The sequence below is a fragment of the Puma concolor genome, chromosome B1 (assembly GCF_028749965.1).
Source record: "Puma concolor isolate L17-30 chromosome B1, mPumCon1.1.hap2, whole genome shotgun sequence".
Taxonomy (NCBI): Eukaryota; Metazoa; Chordata; class Mammalia; order Carnivora; family Felidae; genus Puma; species Puma concolor.
Genome location: NC_141670.1, coordinates 106,164,361 through 106,184,313, shown reverse-complemented (window position 1 = coordinate 106,184,313; position 19,953 = coordinate 106,164,361). Strand labels below are relative to the sequence as shown.

The 19,953-nt window shown below is 39.0% G+C and overlaps 1 protein-coding gene across 3 annotated transcripts in view; it reads right to left on the bottom strand.

Annotated features, from left to right (window-relative positions):
• The window catches only part of SEC24D (SEC24 homolog D, COPII component), a 108,102-nt gene that overhangs the window by 63,993 nt on the left and 24,156 nt on the right, over positions 1-19,953 (bottom strand). For all 3 annotated transcript variants that reach the window (XM_086704316.1, XM_025921731.2, XM_086704317.1), the window contains exons 7-8: positions 12,348-12,459; positions 6,135-6,262 (exon numbers count right to left, since the gene is read on the bottom strand). In XM_086704316.1, coding sequence (XP_086560442.1) covers positions 6,135-6,262; positions 12,348-12,459 — 240 coding nt within the window. The remainder of the gene's footprint in view (positions 1-6,134; positions 6,263-12,347; positions 12,460-19,953) is intronic.

The following is a 19,953-nucleotide window of genomic DNA, read 5'->3' as shown; positions in this document are numbered from 1 at the left end:
CAGGTCATGATCTCAGGGTTCATGAGTTTAAGCCCTGCATCAGGCTTCATGCGGACAGCCTGGAGCCTGGAGCCTGCTTCAGATTCTGTGTCTCCTTATTTCTCTGCCCCTCCCCTGCTCACACTCTGTCTCTCTCTCTCTCTCTCTCTCAAAAATAAATAAACATTAAAAAGTTAAAAAAAAAAAAAAAACCTTATAGGGGCACCTGGGTGGCTCAGTCACTTAAGCCTCTGACTTTGGCTCAGGTCAGGATCTCACAATTCGTGTGTTCAAGCCCCACATCAGGCTCTGTGCTGACAGCTCAGAGCCTGCAGCCTGCTTCAGATTCTGTGTATCCCCCTCTCTCTGCCTTTTCTCTGCTCACATTTTGTCTCTGTCAAAAATGAATGAATGTTAAAAAATTAAAAAATTAATATAAATTTTTTAAAAACCCCTATAATTTTACTCATTAGTACTCTGTAAGACTGACTACTATTATTCCCTTAAGTAATATAGCAGCAGCTGTTACAGATGATATTTGGTCTTTGGAAGGAAAAGAATCCTAAAGAGAGAAGAGAAGATCCCAAGTCCATGCCTTGGTGAACCGCAATATTACATCAGGAAAAAAAAAAACACAGAGAACTAAAATGTTTCCTGCCTGTGAGGTAGAAAAAAATACACCAGTAAGGTGTCATGGAAACCACAAAGTGAGAGTCTGTCAAGGAACCCTAAATCCTACTTCACCCAGCTCATCAATGTAGTGGAGCAAGGATGGTTCCTTAATGCTAGTGGCTCGCCTCATTCAGGTGAAGTTAATCCCCAAAGAGGAAGACAATTTTTTTGAGAACACACCTTTAGGAACTTCTTCCTGGTGTTTTAATATCCCTTTAATATTTCTTATTTTTTTAACTCTAAGCCTATTTCAACATATAAAAGTAAATGTAGTTCTTTAAATAGAGAATGTCTTCATTCAACCCAGGAGACACTGCTATGTAAGAGACAGTAATCCTTTCTAAATATAGGATATTCATTAAATATCTTACAATTTTATTTGTCAATACATATATATATGTCAGTATACATATATATGTATACACACACACACACACACATAGTGTATTCAGAATAATCCTGTTTTTAAAGGTCTAAAGAAAAGGAAGAGCTTCTGTGGAGAGAACTGCAATAGAAAAAACAGTACTGTCAAAATACATTTACTTAGTGTGCAGAGTCTCTAGCAACATGAAAAGAATAGAGTCTGTTATTTTCTCAAGCAGAGCTTCTCCCTAAGTCAGATTCCAAAAATAAGCCACCACTCTAAACTCATCCATTTATTACTTTGGGAAGCATAAGACTAAAATGCAGCATAAATTTTCACCAAAGGAAGGAAAACCTCATGCTGGTGAGGAAATAGTATTTGGTCAGATCAAACAATTTTGGAAAATAGAAAGCACACACATTTGGTCTGTGTGAGAAATGTGTATATGATGGGACGCCTGGGTGGCTCAATCAGTTAAGTATCTGACTTCAGCTCAGGTCACAATCTCACGGTTCATGAGTTTAAGCCCCATATCAGGCTCTCTGTTGCCAACGCAGAGTCTTCTTTGGGTCCCCCATCTCCCTCTCTCTCTGCCCCTCCCCTGCTTTTGCTTTCTCTCTTCCAAAATAAAATAAAAACTTTTAAAAAAAGAAATGTGAATACGTATTGGGGGTAGGGCTTGAACTAAGATTTGAAAGCTTTTCTCAACTAAATACTACATTTCATTTTCAGGAACCTATTACTGAATAATTTCACTGTTAATACTAAATGGTGATAACAAGAAGGTGGTTACAGATTCTGGTTTTGGGTATGAATAGCTGTTGAGTTTTGTTCTGTTTCATGGGAGCTTGGCCTGGGACACCTGGGTCATGGGGAGGAGCAAGGAGGAGAGGTTTTCACTAGTGTGTAGCTGAAAACTGTGCAAATTCATTGCTGTGGACAAAGTGCACAGAAGCTAATACTGCCCAGGGGCAGAAATCCCACGTAGCACACACACTGATACATTACAAAACTGCTGCACAAGCCTCTTTCAAGGTCCAAGTGTTACCTTCTTATTATGAAAAGAACAGATTACTGCAAAATGATTCAGGTGGCATAGGAATGAGTGAGGTAGAGAGTGTACATCCAGAGCAATCCTCCCCCCTCTGCCCCCCTGCCACCCCCTGCCGGGAGATGTGTCAAGGGTTTGATCTGACATTCTTTTTTTTTTTTTTTTTTTTTTTTTCAACGTTTATTTATTTTTGGGACAGAGAGAGACAGAGCATGAACGGGGGAGGGGCAGAGAGAGAGGGAGACACAGAATCGGAAACAGGCTCCAGGCTCTGAGCCATCAGCCCAGAGCCCGACGCGGGGCTCGAACTCACGGACCGCGAGATCGTGACCTGGCTGAAGTCGGAGGCTTAACCGACTGCGCCACCCAGGCGCCCCTGATCTGACATTCTTTAAAGCACACTCATGTTACTATATTTCCCTCAATTTTAGGATTCACATTTAAAAATTGTAAATTCCTGGGACCTTACACATTTTAAAATTGATACATACAGTTGACAACAGTGGTTATCTTGCTAATATATCATGCCACACAGCTGTTAGAAAGAATAAGGCAGCAGCTCTGTAGGTAGCAACATGGTAGGAGTGCCAGATGTTTTTTTTTTAATGTTTATTTTATTTATTTTGAGAGAGAGAGAGAAGGGCAGAGAGGGAGGGAGAGAGAGAAAATCCCAAGCAGTCTCTACATTGTAAGTGCAAAACTGGATGCGGGGCTCAAATCCACAAACCGTGAGATCATGACTTGAGCTGAAACCAAGAGTCGAACATTTAACAAACTAAGCCAACCAGGTGCCCCCCAGACACTTTAATTGAAAAAAGAAATGTGAAAAAGAGTCTCTATGCTATACGACCATTTATATATTTATTTTTTTAAAGGATGTGTACTTACATGCTGATATATGCATTTTTCATTTCTAGAAGGAATCATAAAGAATAGGTAAACGTCATCTGTAAGGGGGAGGATAGAATGGTAGGAAGAGACCTTTTTTAACTGTATAGCCCTTTCATATAAGTTTATATTTTACTTATTTAAAATTAATTGATTCATTAAAAAGCAAAATAATACTATGTATTACCATGGACCCATGAGCATGAAGTCTATATATAAAGTCACATATAGGAAGGATAGATACAAATTCATTATAGCATCTGCCCCAAAGGGGAGGGAGGAGAGGAATGGCCTGATAAAGGAAATACCCTATATAGCTAGGAAGCTTTAATTCCCACAAAATTATTTTAAGAAAATATCACAAAATATTAATATTTGTTAATGATGGGTAGTAGGTGAGTGTGATATTATTCACTAGTCCTCTTTTAATTTAAATTTGTTCAAAGTATAAAATGTGAAATTAAAAATACATCTCACAGTACTACTACAGAGCCATCAGAACTTCCTAAAATTAAAAAGACGACAACAGCAAACAGAGAGGCTCTCTGATACAATGTTAGAAAGACTGTAAAGCGGTACACCCATTTTAGAAAATGATCTGGCGGTTTATTTTTCTTTTCTTTTTTTTAAGTTTATTTATTTATTTTGAGAGAGAGAGACACAGAGAATGCACAAGGGAGGAGCAAAGAGAGAGGGAGAGAGAATCCCAAGCAGGCTCCGTGCCGTCAGTGTGGAGCCTGACTTGGGGATTGAACTCACAAACTGTGAGATCATGACCTGAGCTGAAACCAAGAGTCAGATGCTCAACTGACTGAGCCACCCAGGTGCCCCTGGCAGTTTCTTATAAAATTAAATAAACATGTACCTCATGAGCCAGCAAACTACTTATAGGTATTAATCCAAGAGAAATGACTATATGTCCACAGAAAGACTTGTACGAGAATATTCATGGAATTTTCACTCACAACAGCCAGACACTGGAAACAGCCCAGATGTTCATCATAAAAGACTAGCTAAACAAACTGGTATGCCCATACACTCAAATACTATTCACACTAAAAAAAAGAACACATTACTAATACAGGCAATAGCATGTTTATGGTGCTCTAAACATTAAGCTGCTGGCAGAAGCCTAACACAGAAGAGTGCATACCCTAGAAGTCTGTTTACATGAGCACCTAGAAGAGGCAAAACAAATCTATGGTGGAAAAAAATCAGAACGATGGTTGCCAAGGAAGAAAGGTTGTTAGGGGAGGCTGGTGGAAGGGGCAGGAGACACTTCTAAGAATGACAGTAATGTTTTTCATCTTCAGAGGGGTTTGAGTTGCACAGATATATCCATTTGTCAAAATTCAGTGAATCGTATTTAAGATATGTGCATTTTACTGTAAATCAATTTTACTTCAAAAGGAAAAACAATCTGTAAGAAAATATTGAACTCTCATTAATGCCATGAATGCTGGAGTATTTAGGGGGAAATGTACTAATTAATGTCTGCAATTTACTCTGAAATGCATTTAAAAAAGGCGGATTGATGGACAGATGACTCAAAACGTGACAAAGCCAAGAATAGTTAAATATTAATGGTGGAATCTAGGTGGCAGATATATAGGTGTTCACCATAAAATTCTTTCAAATTTTCTGTACACTTGAAAATTTTCATAATGAAATATGAAAATAGCTAAAAAATTATTTCTAGCTATTATTTGAAACACATATCATATTTAAACATGGATCTCTTTGCCATTACATATTGGTCTACCTTATCCTTATTAAGCATAGGGATTCAAAGAGGACTTTATAGACATTATATTAAATTTCTGGGTCCATCATATAAGAGACCACACTTAAAATAAGTATAGTAAATACTGAATGTACTTCTTGATTTACAAATATGAGACCATAGTGCATGTAATATTGGCTTCCAGGAATAGCCCCTTCTATGCTCCGCTCTAAGCCAGTTCACTCCACTCCCAAAGAGAGGGCAGCATTCTGCCATACTACAAGGAGAATGAGTGGACATCTCAAAGGGCATGAAAGCCAGTGTCCACACGGACGCATTCTCTCTCCCGTTTCCTCCATCCCTGAGGTGATGTAAAGCAGACCCCTCTTCCCCTTCCCCATGCCACCATGCTGCCCATAACAGCTGGCACGGCCAGACCACGAAAGGGGACAAATCTGTTTTCCTGTGCAGATGGTCTGCCTTTTGCTCAGATGCTGTTAGGTGTTCACTACATCAGCCAAGCTTAAAGAACCATTAAAGGGAAGCTGAGGGTTCAGTTGGGAAGAGAATCTGGGTGCAGCAAAAGGAATCCAGGGTTCAATGTAGCTGACTGGACTAGTGCAATAGGGTTATGGCCAAAGCTCCAGCCAGAATTAAAGCTTTTCCTAACCTATTTTACTAGCTCTACTATAGTACCTTATGTCTCTATGTATATGTGGGTATCCACCATTCAGGACATGAAAAGAAGGAATCACAGCAGTGTGGGAGGATGTTTTAATCACAACATCCATTAACTCCATCCTAATAACAGAAATTTAAAATAAACACCCAAATGAATTATATATTGGGTACATCTTTCCAACTCAAGACATACGTTTTCTAACCATACCGACTTTTTAAGCAGGAGTTTATGAACAGCTTGGCCCCATGACTATTAAAGCAGCTTAATAAGACCATGAACCTTGGGCTCTGTTAACTTCCTTCACCAGAACACCTAGATGCCGGGGCTTCGAACTAGGCTATAAGGGCCACATGAGAGGTCTGAGTATATGACATTCCATATTTTCTGAGTATTCACATTGTTACAACAGAGCCACAAGTGATCCAGTCCATTAGTATTTGGTACACAGGTTGCCAAAAAAGATAGCTTGTCAGATTTTTGTCTTCCTTAGTGAATTGAATAGTTATTCTATTGAATATTCATCTATTTAGATATTTTTGCACTATATAAATATTCTCCAATTTTATGTTTATAATACAGAATAAAAAAACAATGACGAAAGAAGGATTTTGAATTGGTAAATTGTTGAATTGCTTTTTTTTTTTTAAGATTTTATTTTAAGGAATCTCTACACCCAACATGGGGCTTGAACTCACAATCCCAGGATCAAGAGTCGCATGTTCCACCAACTGAGCCAGCCAGGCGTTCCTCGAATTACTATTTTCATCATTCTTACCTCATTTGAAGGAACTGTGGCAAAAGGTTTGATGACAGCAGCTAATGGAATCTGAGCTTGCTTGGCCATATCTGACGTGCATGGGAAACAGTAAGTTGTGCAACGAATGTATCGAGGACTAGCATTGCCTGAAAAGGTCAAAGGAACACACTTAAAATTTGCAGAGAAAAAAAATCTGCCCTATAATGTTTAAATATTTATCAAGGTAATTCTAGATAACACATTGCCTTATTTATATAACTTTCTTCATGATTTCTAAAAATAAGTAGTATTATGCAATTCTACAATCTATGCTCATATTTATATTTATTGAATGTCTACTAAGTTTTAGACATTGTCTAATTGCTTCCTTGTAGAGCTTATGTTCTTACAGAAGATACAGACAATAACTATAAAACCTAGTAAATGAGTAAATTACATAGGTCATTAGAAAATGATAAATGCTATGAAAAAAGCATATCTGGTTAAGGTGAACTTTGGTGGGAGGCAGATTGCAACTTTAAGTAGTTACAGAGTAGGCCTTATTTAAAAGGTAACATTTGAGTAAAGACTCCAAGGAAGCAAGGGATTTACCCAAGGAGGTGCCTGGGGGCAGGGCTTGTCTGGCCTGATGGAAGACGAGTATCAGGGAGGCCTGTGTGGCCGGCATGAAGCATGTGTTGGGCACAGCAGCTGTTAAGGAGTTCAGAGAAGTAACAAAATTTGTACAGGACTGGTGGTGGAATGGTGGTGGTAGGGACCAGCCTGATAGCAGTAGAGGTACTAACAAATGGCCAGAATCTGCACACATTTTAAAAGTCCACTGATTGTTGATAGAAGTGATGTCTGAGGTGTGTGTGAAGATGGGAGGTGAGATAGAAAGAGATCAGGAATGAGTCCAAAGTTTTTGGGTTGAGGAACCAGAAGCATGAAGTTGCACCAACTGACAGAAGAAAAGCAGGAAGGGAAGGAGTGTGCTAATGGGTATGTGGGTGGAGATCAGGGATCTGGCTTTGGACATGTCCACTTTGGAAACTCTATTAAGCAATCCCACAGTGAAGCTGAGTAAACAACTAGATGTGTGAGTCTGGGCACTGGGATGAAGATATACACTTGGGAGTTTTCAGCATATAGATGGTATTTGAAGCCATGAAACTAGGTTAAACCACGAAGGGAATAAGTGTGGCCAGAGAAGAGAGGATGGCCAAGAACTAAGCCCTGGGTCCTCTAACATAAAGAAGCCAGAGAAAAAGGAGAAACCAGTTAAAGGATTGAGAAGGATAAAAACAAGGACTATCTGGTGTCCCAGAGGTGAAGAAAGTACATCAAGGAAAAGCATGATTATCTGTTCATGGTGGTGCTGCTGGATCAATAAAACCACTGGATTTACTTGTCATTTGAAATGACGTGGATGGAGCTACAGAGTATTATGCCAAGCAAAATAAGTCAGAAAGAGAAAGACAAATACCATATGATTTCACCCAAATGTGGAATTTTTTTTAATGTGTATTTACTTTTGAGGCAGAGAGAGATAGGGTGCAAACAGGGGAGGGGCAGGGAGAGAGGGAGACACAAAATCTGAAGCAGGCTCCAGGCTCTGAGCTGTCAGCACAGAGCCCGACGTGGGGCTCAAACCCATGAATGCAAGATCATGACTTGAGCCGAAGTCAGATGCTCAACCAACTGAGCCACCCAGGAGCCCCCCCAAATGTGGAATTTAAGAAACAAAACAAATGAGCAAAGGGAAAAAAAAAGAGAAAGAGGAAAACCAAGAAACAGACTCTTAACTACAGAGAACAAGCTGATGGTTACCAGAGGGGAGGTAGTTGTGGGGATGGGTGAAATAGGTGATGAGCATTCAAGGAGGGCACTCGTTGTGATGAGCACTAAGTAACCCATAGAATTGTTGAATCACTATATTGTACACCTGAAACTAATATAACACTGTATGTTAACTAACTGGAATTTAAATATAAACTTAAAAAAAAAAAAAAAAGACCACTGGATTTAACAACATGGAAGTTGCTAGAGATCCAGAAGAGAGTTTTGGCAGAATGAGGGTAGGGTGGGAAACCTGACTATAGTGAGTTTGAGAGACTCCTAACTTTTAAGGAGAGGAATTGGCAATAATCCTTCCAAGTTTTGTTGTGTAGGGTAGGAAAGAAAAGAAGGGTAGCTATAAGGGAAACAGGTCATGAAAACATTTTTATTATTTAAGAGGGGAGAGTGTAACACAATGGGATAATCGTGTAAAAAGAGAGATACTGATGGCATAAAAGAAAGAAGGGAGACTTATTGCAGCAACATACTTGAGTACTGCACAGCAAGAGAGGCTGGCTTCTGACTGGAGCACAGATCATTCCTTTTCAGCCAAAACCAGAAAGGCAGAGCACAGGTGCACATTTCAGCAGGGGCTGATATGATGGTGAAAATTCATGGAAGGGTACTCATGATTGTGCAGTTCTCTCACAAAGGAGGTCGTATGAGCAGGTAAAAGAAAGGTTGGGAGAGAAGGAGTTGCAGGTTTCAGGAAGGAGTGTGAAACAGGAGAGTGGAAAAGTGAAAGGACTTGGCAAGTACAGTGTGCCAGGAAGTGCATGGTCCTGAGTTTGCATGGTTGACTGGGTACTGTGGCAGGGCTGGGAGCCTTTCCCTGGCCAGGTTTTGTGGCACAGGTGGGCCTGGAATGAGTGAAAGGTTGGACATAAGAAAGCTGAGTTTCTTCTATTTAGCTTTAAACTATTATTGCCAAATTTTACTTTTTAGGACTAGCTAGAAATCTGGATTTTACATAAAATATTCTGATTTTACATAATGGCAATGACTTCAAATAGAAATAAGACAAAATACTGTGCATGACAAATTAACATGACTGCAGGCTGAATCCAGCTGTTGTTGGTACCATGTTTCTGTTGTCTCTCAGATCCTCTGTAGCAGAGCCCAAAACGGGACTCATAATTATGACAGTAATTGCCAGTATATTAAGCATCATTCTAGGATGGTTACATGTGAACCATTTTAGTCTCACAACTGCCCTATGAGATTGATACCCATTTTACAGAGGAGAAAACTAAGGCATGAGGAGGTTAAGTAACTTGCCAAAGATTAAGGAGTCAGTAAATGACAAAAGTGGTATTAGAACCTATCACAACTCTTTACTATATCCCAAGTAGGTTGCTTCCAGGTTACGAAGGCCTTGAATTCTGGATGAAGAATTAAGATCAATCCTTCTGCCCACAGGCAAAGATGGGACCTTTTCTTTTTTTTTTTTTTTTTTAGTGCAGGTAAGGTAATACTTGAAAAAAAAACTAAACTAGCCAGGCAGCTTCTGGAGGCAGGAAAACATTGGAGACAGGTGGGCTGGTCATTACTGCTAAGAGTCCAGATAAATACCAACATGGAGTAAAACAAGAGTTTTGGCAGCAGTAATAAAAGAAAAAGAAATATTAGCAATAAATGTAAATATGCTTGAGCCCAAACCCTATTATTTTACACATTTCACATAACTCAAACCAAAAAAAAAAAAAAAAAACAAAAAAAACCAACTTAGAGAAGATCTTCCTCATCACACGATTTTACAGACTGTGAAATAAAGATTTTTGAAAATTTTCAAGTATATTTTAATTTTTCATTGTACTCAATTTTTACTAGCCAAAATTACCACTAACATATTGAAATTGAGTATTTGTTCTTTGAAAGGGTTAGTTCTTCACAGTGCCATATGCACACAAACGAGCTCCTAACAAGGACTAAACAAACTTTTGTTTCAGGAAGATAACGTGCACAAAGATAATTTTTAAAAAAGCCACTGAGCATTTGTTTTCATAAATTGGTATGCAAAAGTGGGCATGAAAGATATGGCTACAGTAGATAATTTTGCAAGTTCAGTAATTAAGATTCAAAACTCTTTGAGATGCTTAATAAAGAGCATTATGGGATAATCTGACTGGAAAACATTCAACAGATTAATCATTCAATAAATATTTATGAAGCTAAGCCCCCTGCTAGAGGCTTAGGGACAGAGCTAATGAAGCCTTTGGTTTCAAAGTCTGGTAGGAGACAGCTTTGTGCAGTGGCAGTATTGTAGCCAAAGAGGTTTATCAGTGATGCGATTATTGCTAATTCAAAGTCTGGTAGGAGAGAGTGATAACAAAAACAGGTAACTGTAATACAGCATAGTAAATATCATAGAAGAGCAAATTCATTAAGAAGTGGCCCAGGGAGGCAACGAGCCGCCATGTGGATCAGAGGTGACTATACAAAGTATGTGGTACCTGAACAGGGTCTCATAGGATAGGCAGAAGCACAGAATCAAGGGACAAGTTGGGTCTTACACTCGATACCATAGCCAAAGAAACATTATCTACATTTTTTGTAGGCAAAGAAAACAGTGTTTTTTAAGTAGATGCTTTTCTTTATAGGTGCCACTCCTAAACAGTTGTGGAGTTTTGGCAAGTCGCTTAAGCTCCTTGGCCCTTAGTGCCCTCACACCTGTAAAGTGGAAGAGCTGAGCAAATGGAGGCCAAGGTTCCTTCTGCCTCTATATCCTACGTGTGTCTGTGACTTTCTGCACATGTCTGAGATTTGGGCTCTATCCTGAAAAATGCACTAGTAAGTATCGGCTAATAAACCAGGCCGGACAAAGGGTCGTCACAGCAAAGGGGTGTGGCTGGACCAACTTCAGGGCTCCAAGGCAGGCAGCTGTGTCTCCCCACCATGGGCAGGGCTACAAGAGACATGATGAAGACCTGCACCTTGCCACCTCACCAGTCCTTCCTTCTCTTCCTAGCCTTCCTCATACTCTTCCTTACATCTTCCTTATGTCTGTATGATCTCAATTCCATGTCTCGAGATACACCCCAAATAATTGAAAACAGGGACTCAAACACATACATGTACACCAATGTTCACAGCAGACATATGGCTGCTATGGCTATTCACAATAGCAAAATGTCCAACAACAGATGGATGGATAAACATAATGTATTTACATAAAAGTGAATATTATTCAGCCTTAAAAAAGAATGAAATTCTGATACATTCTATACCACGGATGAACCTTGAAAATATTATGCCAAGTGAAATTAGCCAGACACAAAAGGATAAACATTGTATGATTCCACTTACACGAGGTACCTAGAAGAGGCAAACTCATAGAGACAGTAAATAAAATAAAGGAGACCAGGGACTGCAGGGAATGTAGGAATGGGGAGTTATTGTTTAACGGGTATAGAGTTTGAGTGTAGAATGATAAAAACACGTTCTGGAAATACATAAATAATGATGTCATCAGGCTGTGTTTTAACTTGCCACAAGCGGTAGAAAAATAATATATTCCTGGAAAGAACAAACCTGTACAAGGGCAGATACATTAAACTGGCGGCACACACAGAGGACATCTAGGTAGGGAAAGAGCTCAGCCTTTACTCATCCCAATTCAAAATTGGAAAAAGAGAGCACCCATGTTAAAGAACCTAATGAAAAAAAAAAATATCACTGGGGCTAGAATCAGGTATGCTGATTTCTCATGTTCAATCCCCTACTGCTCTACTCACGCTATCCTTGCCATGTTTCTAAGGTAGTAAACAAATTAAGCCAAAGTACAGCATGTACTACTTTAAGCTCATAACTTAAAATAATATTCTTAAATTAGTACATTGAACTGTATCTCACCAGACACTCTTTAGACTTCTATAAGCAGAAAATAGAATTAAGTTGATAATACATTCTCAGAACTTGAGCAATTGATGGCAAAATTGGTCCCCATTATCAGCTATAAAGAGGTTCCCTGTCAATGATAGGATTACTGCAGGGTGTCAGTGTATCTGCTTTTTTAAAACGGTGAAAAATTTTGGGGCGCCTGGCTGGCTCAATCGGTTGAACATCTGGCTTCGGCTCAGGTCACAGTCTCATGGTCAGTGAGTTCGAGCCCCACATCCACTTTTTTAAAATGGTGAAAACTTTTGGGGTGCCTGGCTGGCTCAGTTGGTTGAGCATCCAACTTTGGCTCAGGTCAAGATCTCATGGTCAGTGAGCTTGAGCCCCGCATGGGGCTCTGTGCTGACAGCTCAGAGCCTGAAGCCTGCTTCAGATTCTGGGTCTCCTCCTCTCTCTGCCCCTCCCCAGCTCATGCTCTGTTTCTGTCTCTCAAAAAATAAATAAACGCTAAAAACTTTTTTTTTAATGGTGAAAAATTTTTAAACCTCAATGAAAAACATTTTTGAAAATAAATACCTTGGTCTTGTATCACACAATCTGTAGTGACCAGGGGAGGGACTTGGCCTCTGGTATTGGTGGCATAAACTTGTCCTCCTCTGGTGGCTCTGTCATTCTCGATCACTTGAATCTGATATGATATCAAGAGCAAGTTAGTTAAGACTCTTCCAAACATTTCCTCTCTCTCCCTCCTTTCCATTAGTCACACACATACAAATAAGTATTTTCTAAATCCTTTCAGTTCAGTTCAGATCAAATTCTCACTGAGAGCCTACCAGGCCTTCAGATCCACCTTTGTTTACTTTCATAATTTTAGAGCAGTAGCTGCTAAATTCTGTTCTGTGATACTCTGAGCTCTGACTTTTCAGAGAACTTTTACTCAATTTGGTCACTGGGACCTTAGATAAGCATTAATATATATAAATATATATATATTCTGGTAGAAAAAGAAATTGAAAATAGTTTATAAAGAAAATAACTTTTGTAGTTAAAGGAAAATATACAAGGCTAAAATCATTAAATGCAAAATAAATGATTTACAATATAACCTAAAACACCTTTTTACTTTAAGTTCCTCTTGATCCTCAATTTGCCATTCAAGTTCTTCCACCCCCACCTTGAGACTGTAAAAAACGAACAACATAGTGTTTCCACATGGAAGTTGCCTATTGTACAGATACGAGAAGACACGAAAGTCCTTAGGTTCTGTCATCTAATTTGGACACATACGTCTCTAAAATAAATATTGATGAATAATGTAGAGATAAAAATTTGTCTTTCTGTTGTAGTTGTCTAGGGATGAAAATAATAAGCAAAATCTAGTAATTGGAGTTAAGAAGAAAACAAGAAGGCATCCTAATAATTACCTTCCTCTACCTCTTTATCTTCTCCCTGCCCTCACTTCTTTTGTGACAAGAGACAAGGGGTTAAAAAGTAAAGAGGGAAAAAACAGAAAAATGTGACAAGTGCCCAGACTGTACTACACAGCTTTGGAGGATATACAGTTTTTCATATTCCTAAAGAAACTATTAATATGAAAATTGTCTTCCCCAAACTCTGAAATGTTACCTTCTCCATTTTCCCCTCCCATCTCATCCAATCCAGGCCCTAGCTGGCACTGATATCATTGGTTTTATGGCATATCAAAAATAAATTTAAACTGCCTTAAATCCACACATTTCTGTTTTTCTAATTTCACAGGATTTGAGTTCTTATTAATGATATAGAAAGAGTATGCTCCAAACAGAACTACCATAAGATAGAGAAGAGACCAAAAGCTACCATGGACAGAGACAAGAAGCAAACAGAAAAATCAAAACACTATTACATCCTATATTTCCACCCTAAGGTTAACCCGGTTCCTTCAAAATAATTGGAGTACTTTTTATATAATCAGAATTTATGGTAATCACTTCAACCAATGAAGTGTCAAATATGAAAGCAAATTAAAAGTCATAATAATCTACATATTGAACAGTTTCCAACCTTAAAATAGACTATATTTCCAAAAAAAATTTGTTTTTAAATTAGTTGTCTGCAGCTTATAAAGCACAGGCTCCAAAGAAACAATGTCATATGTGGTAATTATATTTCTAAACTAATTCACATCTTGGCTAGAATATTATAAAAGGAGTAAGAAATATTAAAACACTTCTAGTAATTTTGAGGGTGCCTGGGTGGCTAAGTTGGTTAAGCATCCGACTTTGGCTCAGGTCATGATCTCACAGTTTGTGAGTTTGAGCCCTGTGTCAGACTTTGTGCTGACAGCTCAGAGCCTGAAGCCTGCTTTGGATTCTGTGTCTTCATCTCTCTCTGACCCTCTCCTGCTCACGCTGTCTCTCTCTCTCTCTCCTTCAAAAATAAACATTAAAAAACAATTTTTTTTTAAAAACCACTTCTAGTAATTTTTAAAAATATACTATAGGTTTTTAATTTTACCTCAAATGCACGTTCTCGAAAAACAGGCCTGGAGATTTAACAATGCATGGAAATTTCAATAGAGATATTTTACTATGACTTGGTACTTAAAGGATTTTGATTTGATGACAGTGACTTTTGATAATGTCAAAGATACCTCAAAATGTATAGATTTCTTTTCCTTCAGAAGATCTGCCACTAGAGTTACTGTTATACTTATCTTCTATGAATAGAGTATTCTGGGATCACAGAATTGGGAAAGAAAAAAAGAGTGGTTCTCTTGAGATAAATGAACAATAAGGGAGAAGCCAGGTAGGAGATGTGTGCACACTTAAGGCAGGTTGCTCAAAGCAGAATTATGTAAGCTTCAGGGTGGTGAGAAAGAGGGGAATAGGAAGAGCCCCACTTCTCAGTGATCCTCCTGCAGATACAGAAAGGGAGTGAGGAAGAGTTTCAATGGTGATACCAGTGATCTCACTCTCAAAAGGTGGATAATAGCACTACCCAAAAGGATTAGAGTGAGCACTTAGCTCAGGACTAGCATGTAACAGGAATTTAGTAAACATGATTTTACATTTTCTTTCCAGAAGGAAGAGATTATTTAGTCAGTTGAAGCAGGTAACTTTGGGAATAGGAAAATAAACAGGCTCTATCTGATATTGTTATTTCATTACCTTAATGATAAAAATTACACTGGACTGACCTGTATGTATATATTTTAAGGGTCTCAGATGAATCACAGCACTACTGGTTATTATTGCTTTTGTTGTTAACACTCATTCATTCATTCATTCATTCAACAACTGTATGAATGTATATACTATGTACCAGCCTGTGTTCTAGCTGTTGGAGACACAGTAGAGAACAAAACCAAATTCTTGACCTCAGGGAACTAACACTGTATGGAAGACAGACAATAAATAAATATATAAATAAGATGGATCTATGTCAAGTAATAATAAGTACTGTGGATATGGAGTGATATGTACAACAGTATAAGGGACACTGGTGATGAGTAATGAGGACAGGAAGGAAATGAGGAAATGAGCCATGTCCTGTATATATCTAGGCAGAGGAAATATCAAGTGCAAAGATCTTGAGGCAGGAGTACACTTGGTATGCTTAAGGAATAATAAGGAGGCTGGTGTGGTTGAAGCAAAGTGATGGAGAAGAGGGGTAAGAGACCAAGTCAGAGGGGTGGGGTGTGTGGGTGTGTGTGTGTGTGTGTGTGTGAGACGAGAGGCATGAGGGAGTCAGAGGTGGCAAATAATGTAGGGTCTTTCGGGTCATTGTAAGAACTTTGGTTTTTAACTGGAGGAGTACTGGAGAGTTTTGTTCTGAGTCACAGCATGATCTGATTCAAAATCTGAATGGATAAACTTGGATGCTGTGTGCAGGCTGGAAGATCAGGGAGATGAGTTATAATAATTGATATGGAAAGATGATAGTGGCTTGAACGAGGATAGGCACATAAGGCAGGGCCAGGACCAGGACCAACAGAATTAGGTAAAGGACAATGTGCAAGAAAGAAAGTACAAAGGATGACTCCTGGATCTGGGGCCTGAGGAACTGGAAGAATGGGATTGGAATCTGGATTTCAAGAAAATACCTTGACTAGGAATATCTGAATCCTCATTTAAAGCCATGTAAATAGATGAGATCACCTACATCAGTGCTTCTTAGTATAACTAAGAATCATCTGGAGAGCTTATTTAAACACAGATTCCAAGGCCCCACCCCTAAAGATTCTGACTCAGTAGGTCTGGGGTAGAGCCTAGGAATAGGAATTTCTAGTGAACTCCCAGCTGATGCTGATGGTGCCATCCTGGGAGCAGCACGCTTTTGAGTGTCAATCTATAGAGTAAATGTCGACAGAGAAAGGGACAGGTCCAATGACGAAGCCTTGGGACACTTCTAATAGTAAGAGGTCAGAGAGACAGGGTGAGACCAACAAAGGAAATAAGAAAGAGCCACCAGTGAGATAAGCAGAGATGTAAATGAGTGGTGGTATCCCAGAAACCAAATGAAAAAAAGTGTTTCAAGGAGGATGGAATGAGCAGATGTGTCAAATTTCTGCTGATATGTTGAGAAAGATGCGATCTGAGAATGGACCATTAGATTTGGTAATGGAAGTCACTGGTGACCTCGACAAGCACCAAGTGTTGGTGGGGCTGTGGTAAAGAGATCTACACTGGTGTAGGTTCAGGAGAAGAAGGGAGGAGATGAACTGAATACAGCAGAATCAATTCTTCTGGAGATTTCTTGCTATAAAAGAACCAATAAATGAGTAGAAACTAGATAGAGAATTTGAGAAAAGCCAAGGGAGGCTTCTTTTATTAATGATGAAGGTATTACAGGATGTTTATATTCTGCTGAAAATGATCTAGACAGTGAAAAATTAAAGTTTACCGTGAAACAAGTATAAATGATGCAGGAAAGAGGAATGTGATGGTTAATTTTATATGTCAGCTTGGCTAGGCACAGGTTTTGGTCAAACACCAATTTAGATTTTGGTTATTTTTGTGATCTACCCACTTATTCTATATTTATTTGAATATAAACTTGAAGTTTTGTGATCAAGTATCTGATCCTATAACATGTTAGAAATTTAGGTTTAATGACTCTTAGTGCCTTAGAAAAAAAATGTTTTAATATATTTAACATTTAATCAGTGGACTCTGAGTAAAGCAAATTACTCTCCATAATGTGAGGACTTCCAATCATTTGAAGTCCTTAAGAGAAAAAGACTGAGGAATCCCAAGAAAGAGGAAATTCTGTCTCTAGATGTCTTTGGACTTGAGCTGCAAAACCAACTCTTTTCTGTGTCTCCAGTCTGCTGGCCTGCCCTTCAGATTTCAGATTTGCTAGTTCCCACAGCTGAGTGGGTAACTTCCTTAAGATAACTCTCTCAATAGAAAGATACATGGATAGATGGATAGATGGATGGATGGATGGATAGATAGATAAAGATATACATACACATCCTGTTGGTAGATAGATAAACAGACAGACACATACATCCTGTTGATTGATTGATTGATTGATTGATAGCTAGACAAATAGACAGACACATACATCCTGTTGATGACACACAGATAGATAGATAGATAGATAGATAGATAGATAGATAGATACACACACATACATCCTGTTGGTAGGTAAGTAGGTAGATAGAGATACATACAAATATATCCTGTTGGTTCTGGTTTTTTGCAGAACTCTAATATAGGAGATACTTGCTGAAGAGTTATCCTTGAGAGGCCATAAGGAATCTAGGAGGTGATAGCCTTGGTTGGGAGGAGAAGTTCATTCACAGTAATGGGAGAGGGGGATAAATGGGCACAGATGCAGGGAGACGTGGCAGCGGAGCATGCAGAGGTTCTTTTTGGATTGCTACTATTCTCTCACTGAAATAACAAACAAGATTATCAGTAAAGAGTCAGAAAGGGGAAGGAAGTGTTAGGAGTTTGAAGAGAGAAGAAATGATAGTCACCAGGAAAATGAGTGATGGTCTTCAAACTTGCTACACATTAGAATCAGCAAGAGAGCTCCAAAAAAAAAAAAAAAAAAAAAAAAAAAAATCTCCATGTCCAGTCCATATCCCAGTCTAATTAAATCAAGTTAGCAGGGGGCAGCAAGGCACCAGAACTTTTTGTTTAATGTTTACTTATTTATTTTTGAGAGATACAGCAGGGGAGGGGCAGAGAAAAAGAGAGACAGAGAAAGAATCCCAAGCAGGTTCTGCACTGTCATTGCTAAGCCCAATGTGGGGCTCGACCCCACAAACTGTGAGATCATAACCTGAGCCAAAATCAAGAGTCAGACACTTAACCAACTTGAGCCACTTAGGTGCCCCAAGGCATCAATATTTTTATGGCTCCACCATCAATTCTTTTGTGCAGCCAGGTTTTAGAATCACACAACTATAGGTTCACGTTAGTTCAGTGGTCAGAAATTAAAAGTACGGTGTGATTTTTCTCAAGCACCAGGCAGCATCTGGGGTGCAGGCATGGAGTAGGTGGAGAGTTGGTTTACTAACAAATGGTATTTTTCTAGATGAATTCAGTGGAGAGAGAGGGGCAAAGGAGTTGAGAGTAGAAGATATAAGGGACAGACCTATAATCATGGATCAAATAATCTAAGTTGCATAAGATAAGTGAGAAGATGAAGGCGGTATAAGAGAAAAGGTGGTGAGTTATGTCCTGACGGGTGAATCATTATTCAGGTTTGAGTAGTCCTAAAGGGGATGAGCCAAAAATATATGAGGCAGTGGTTGGAAAATAAGATGGTTTCAACTGAGATGTTGAAGTTTCCTGTAATTGGTTATGATAAGATTAATGGTAAGACTATGGATAACTGAGGTGGGGTGGATGAAAAGAACACTGGGAGCAAAGAAGATCAAGAAATGAAAGTTTCTAAAGATGGATAGTAAAATTGTGATTGCCAATAATTGTGACAAAAAATAGTACTGGAGAGATTAACAGTGAACCTGGAGCTAAAAACTTCAGAGAACAAAGTGGAATGAGCCAGAGGGTCTATAGACGTTATATAGAAGCAGAGAAACAAGAAGTTAAGATAAAATGATGAATTCAATGTAAATATAGGATATTCCTTTAACTAGAATAATGAAATAATATTAAGCCATAAAAGTAATGGCTGGTAACATAATTATCTATAAAGGCACTAAGAGTAATTAAACCTTAATTTCTAACATGTTATAGGATCAGACACTTTATCACAAATCTTCAAGTTTATATTCAAATAAACATAGAATAAGTGGGTAGACCACAAAAATAACCAAAATCCTCTATCTCTGTGTGCCTTTTTCAAGGACTTTTCAGGTCCTCCCATCAAAAGGCAGAGTCTTATCTTTCTACTCCTTGACTCTGGGGTGATCCTATGACTTGCTCTGGCTAAGAGAATGCCACAGAAGTGCAATGTTCTAGTTCCAAGCCAAGGAAGGCCTCAAGAGGCCTTGCATATTCCTACTTTCCCTCTCAGATCTCTCCCACAGTCACATGAACAAACCCAGGCTAGCCTGCTTGGTAACACAGTCCAAGCATTCCCAACTAACAAATGGGTCCAAGTACCAGGCACATGAATAACACCATCAGTGGTGGCCCTCCCAAAAGATATGTCCATGTTCTAATCCTTGAAACCTTTGACTATTACCTGTGACATGGTAAAAGAACTGATTAAATTAAGAGTCTTCAAAACAAGCACTTCTCCTGAATTACCTGGGTGGGCCATGAAAGGAATCATGCATAACTTCCTCATGGAGAGGAAGAAAGAGTTTTGAGATGGCAAGAGAAGACACAAAGAAGAGGAGAAGGCGACAAGATGACAGAGGCAGATATAAAAGTAATGTGGCCATAAGCCAAGAAATGCCTGCAGCCACCAGAAGCTAGATGAGACAAGGAATGGGTTTTCCTATAGAGCCTTTCAAGGGAGCACAGCGCTGCCAACACATTGATTTCAGACTTCTGGCCGCCAGAACCACAAAAGAATAAACTTCTATTGTTTTAAGTCATCCAGTTTGTGTAATTTGGCACAGCAGCCACAGAGAGTTAATATACTATCCTGGGCCATTCAGGTTCCAGCCAACCCTCCAGCTGACCCCAGGTGCACAAGCAAGCTCAGACCAAATCCATCGAACTTGGCCCAGACTAGCAGAACTGCCCAGAGGACCCATGACTCATGAGTATTA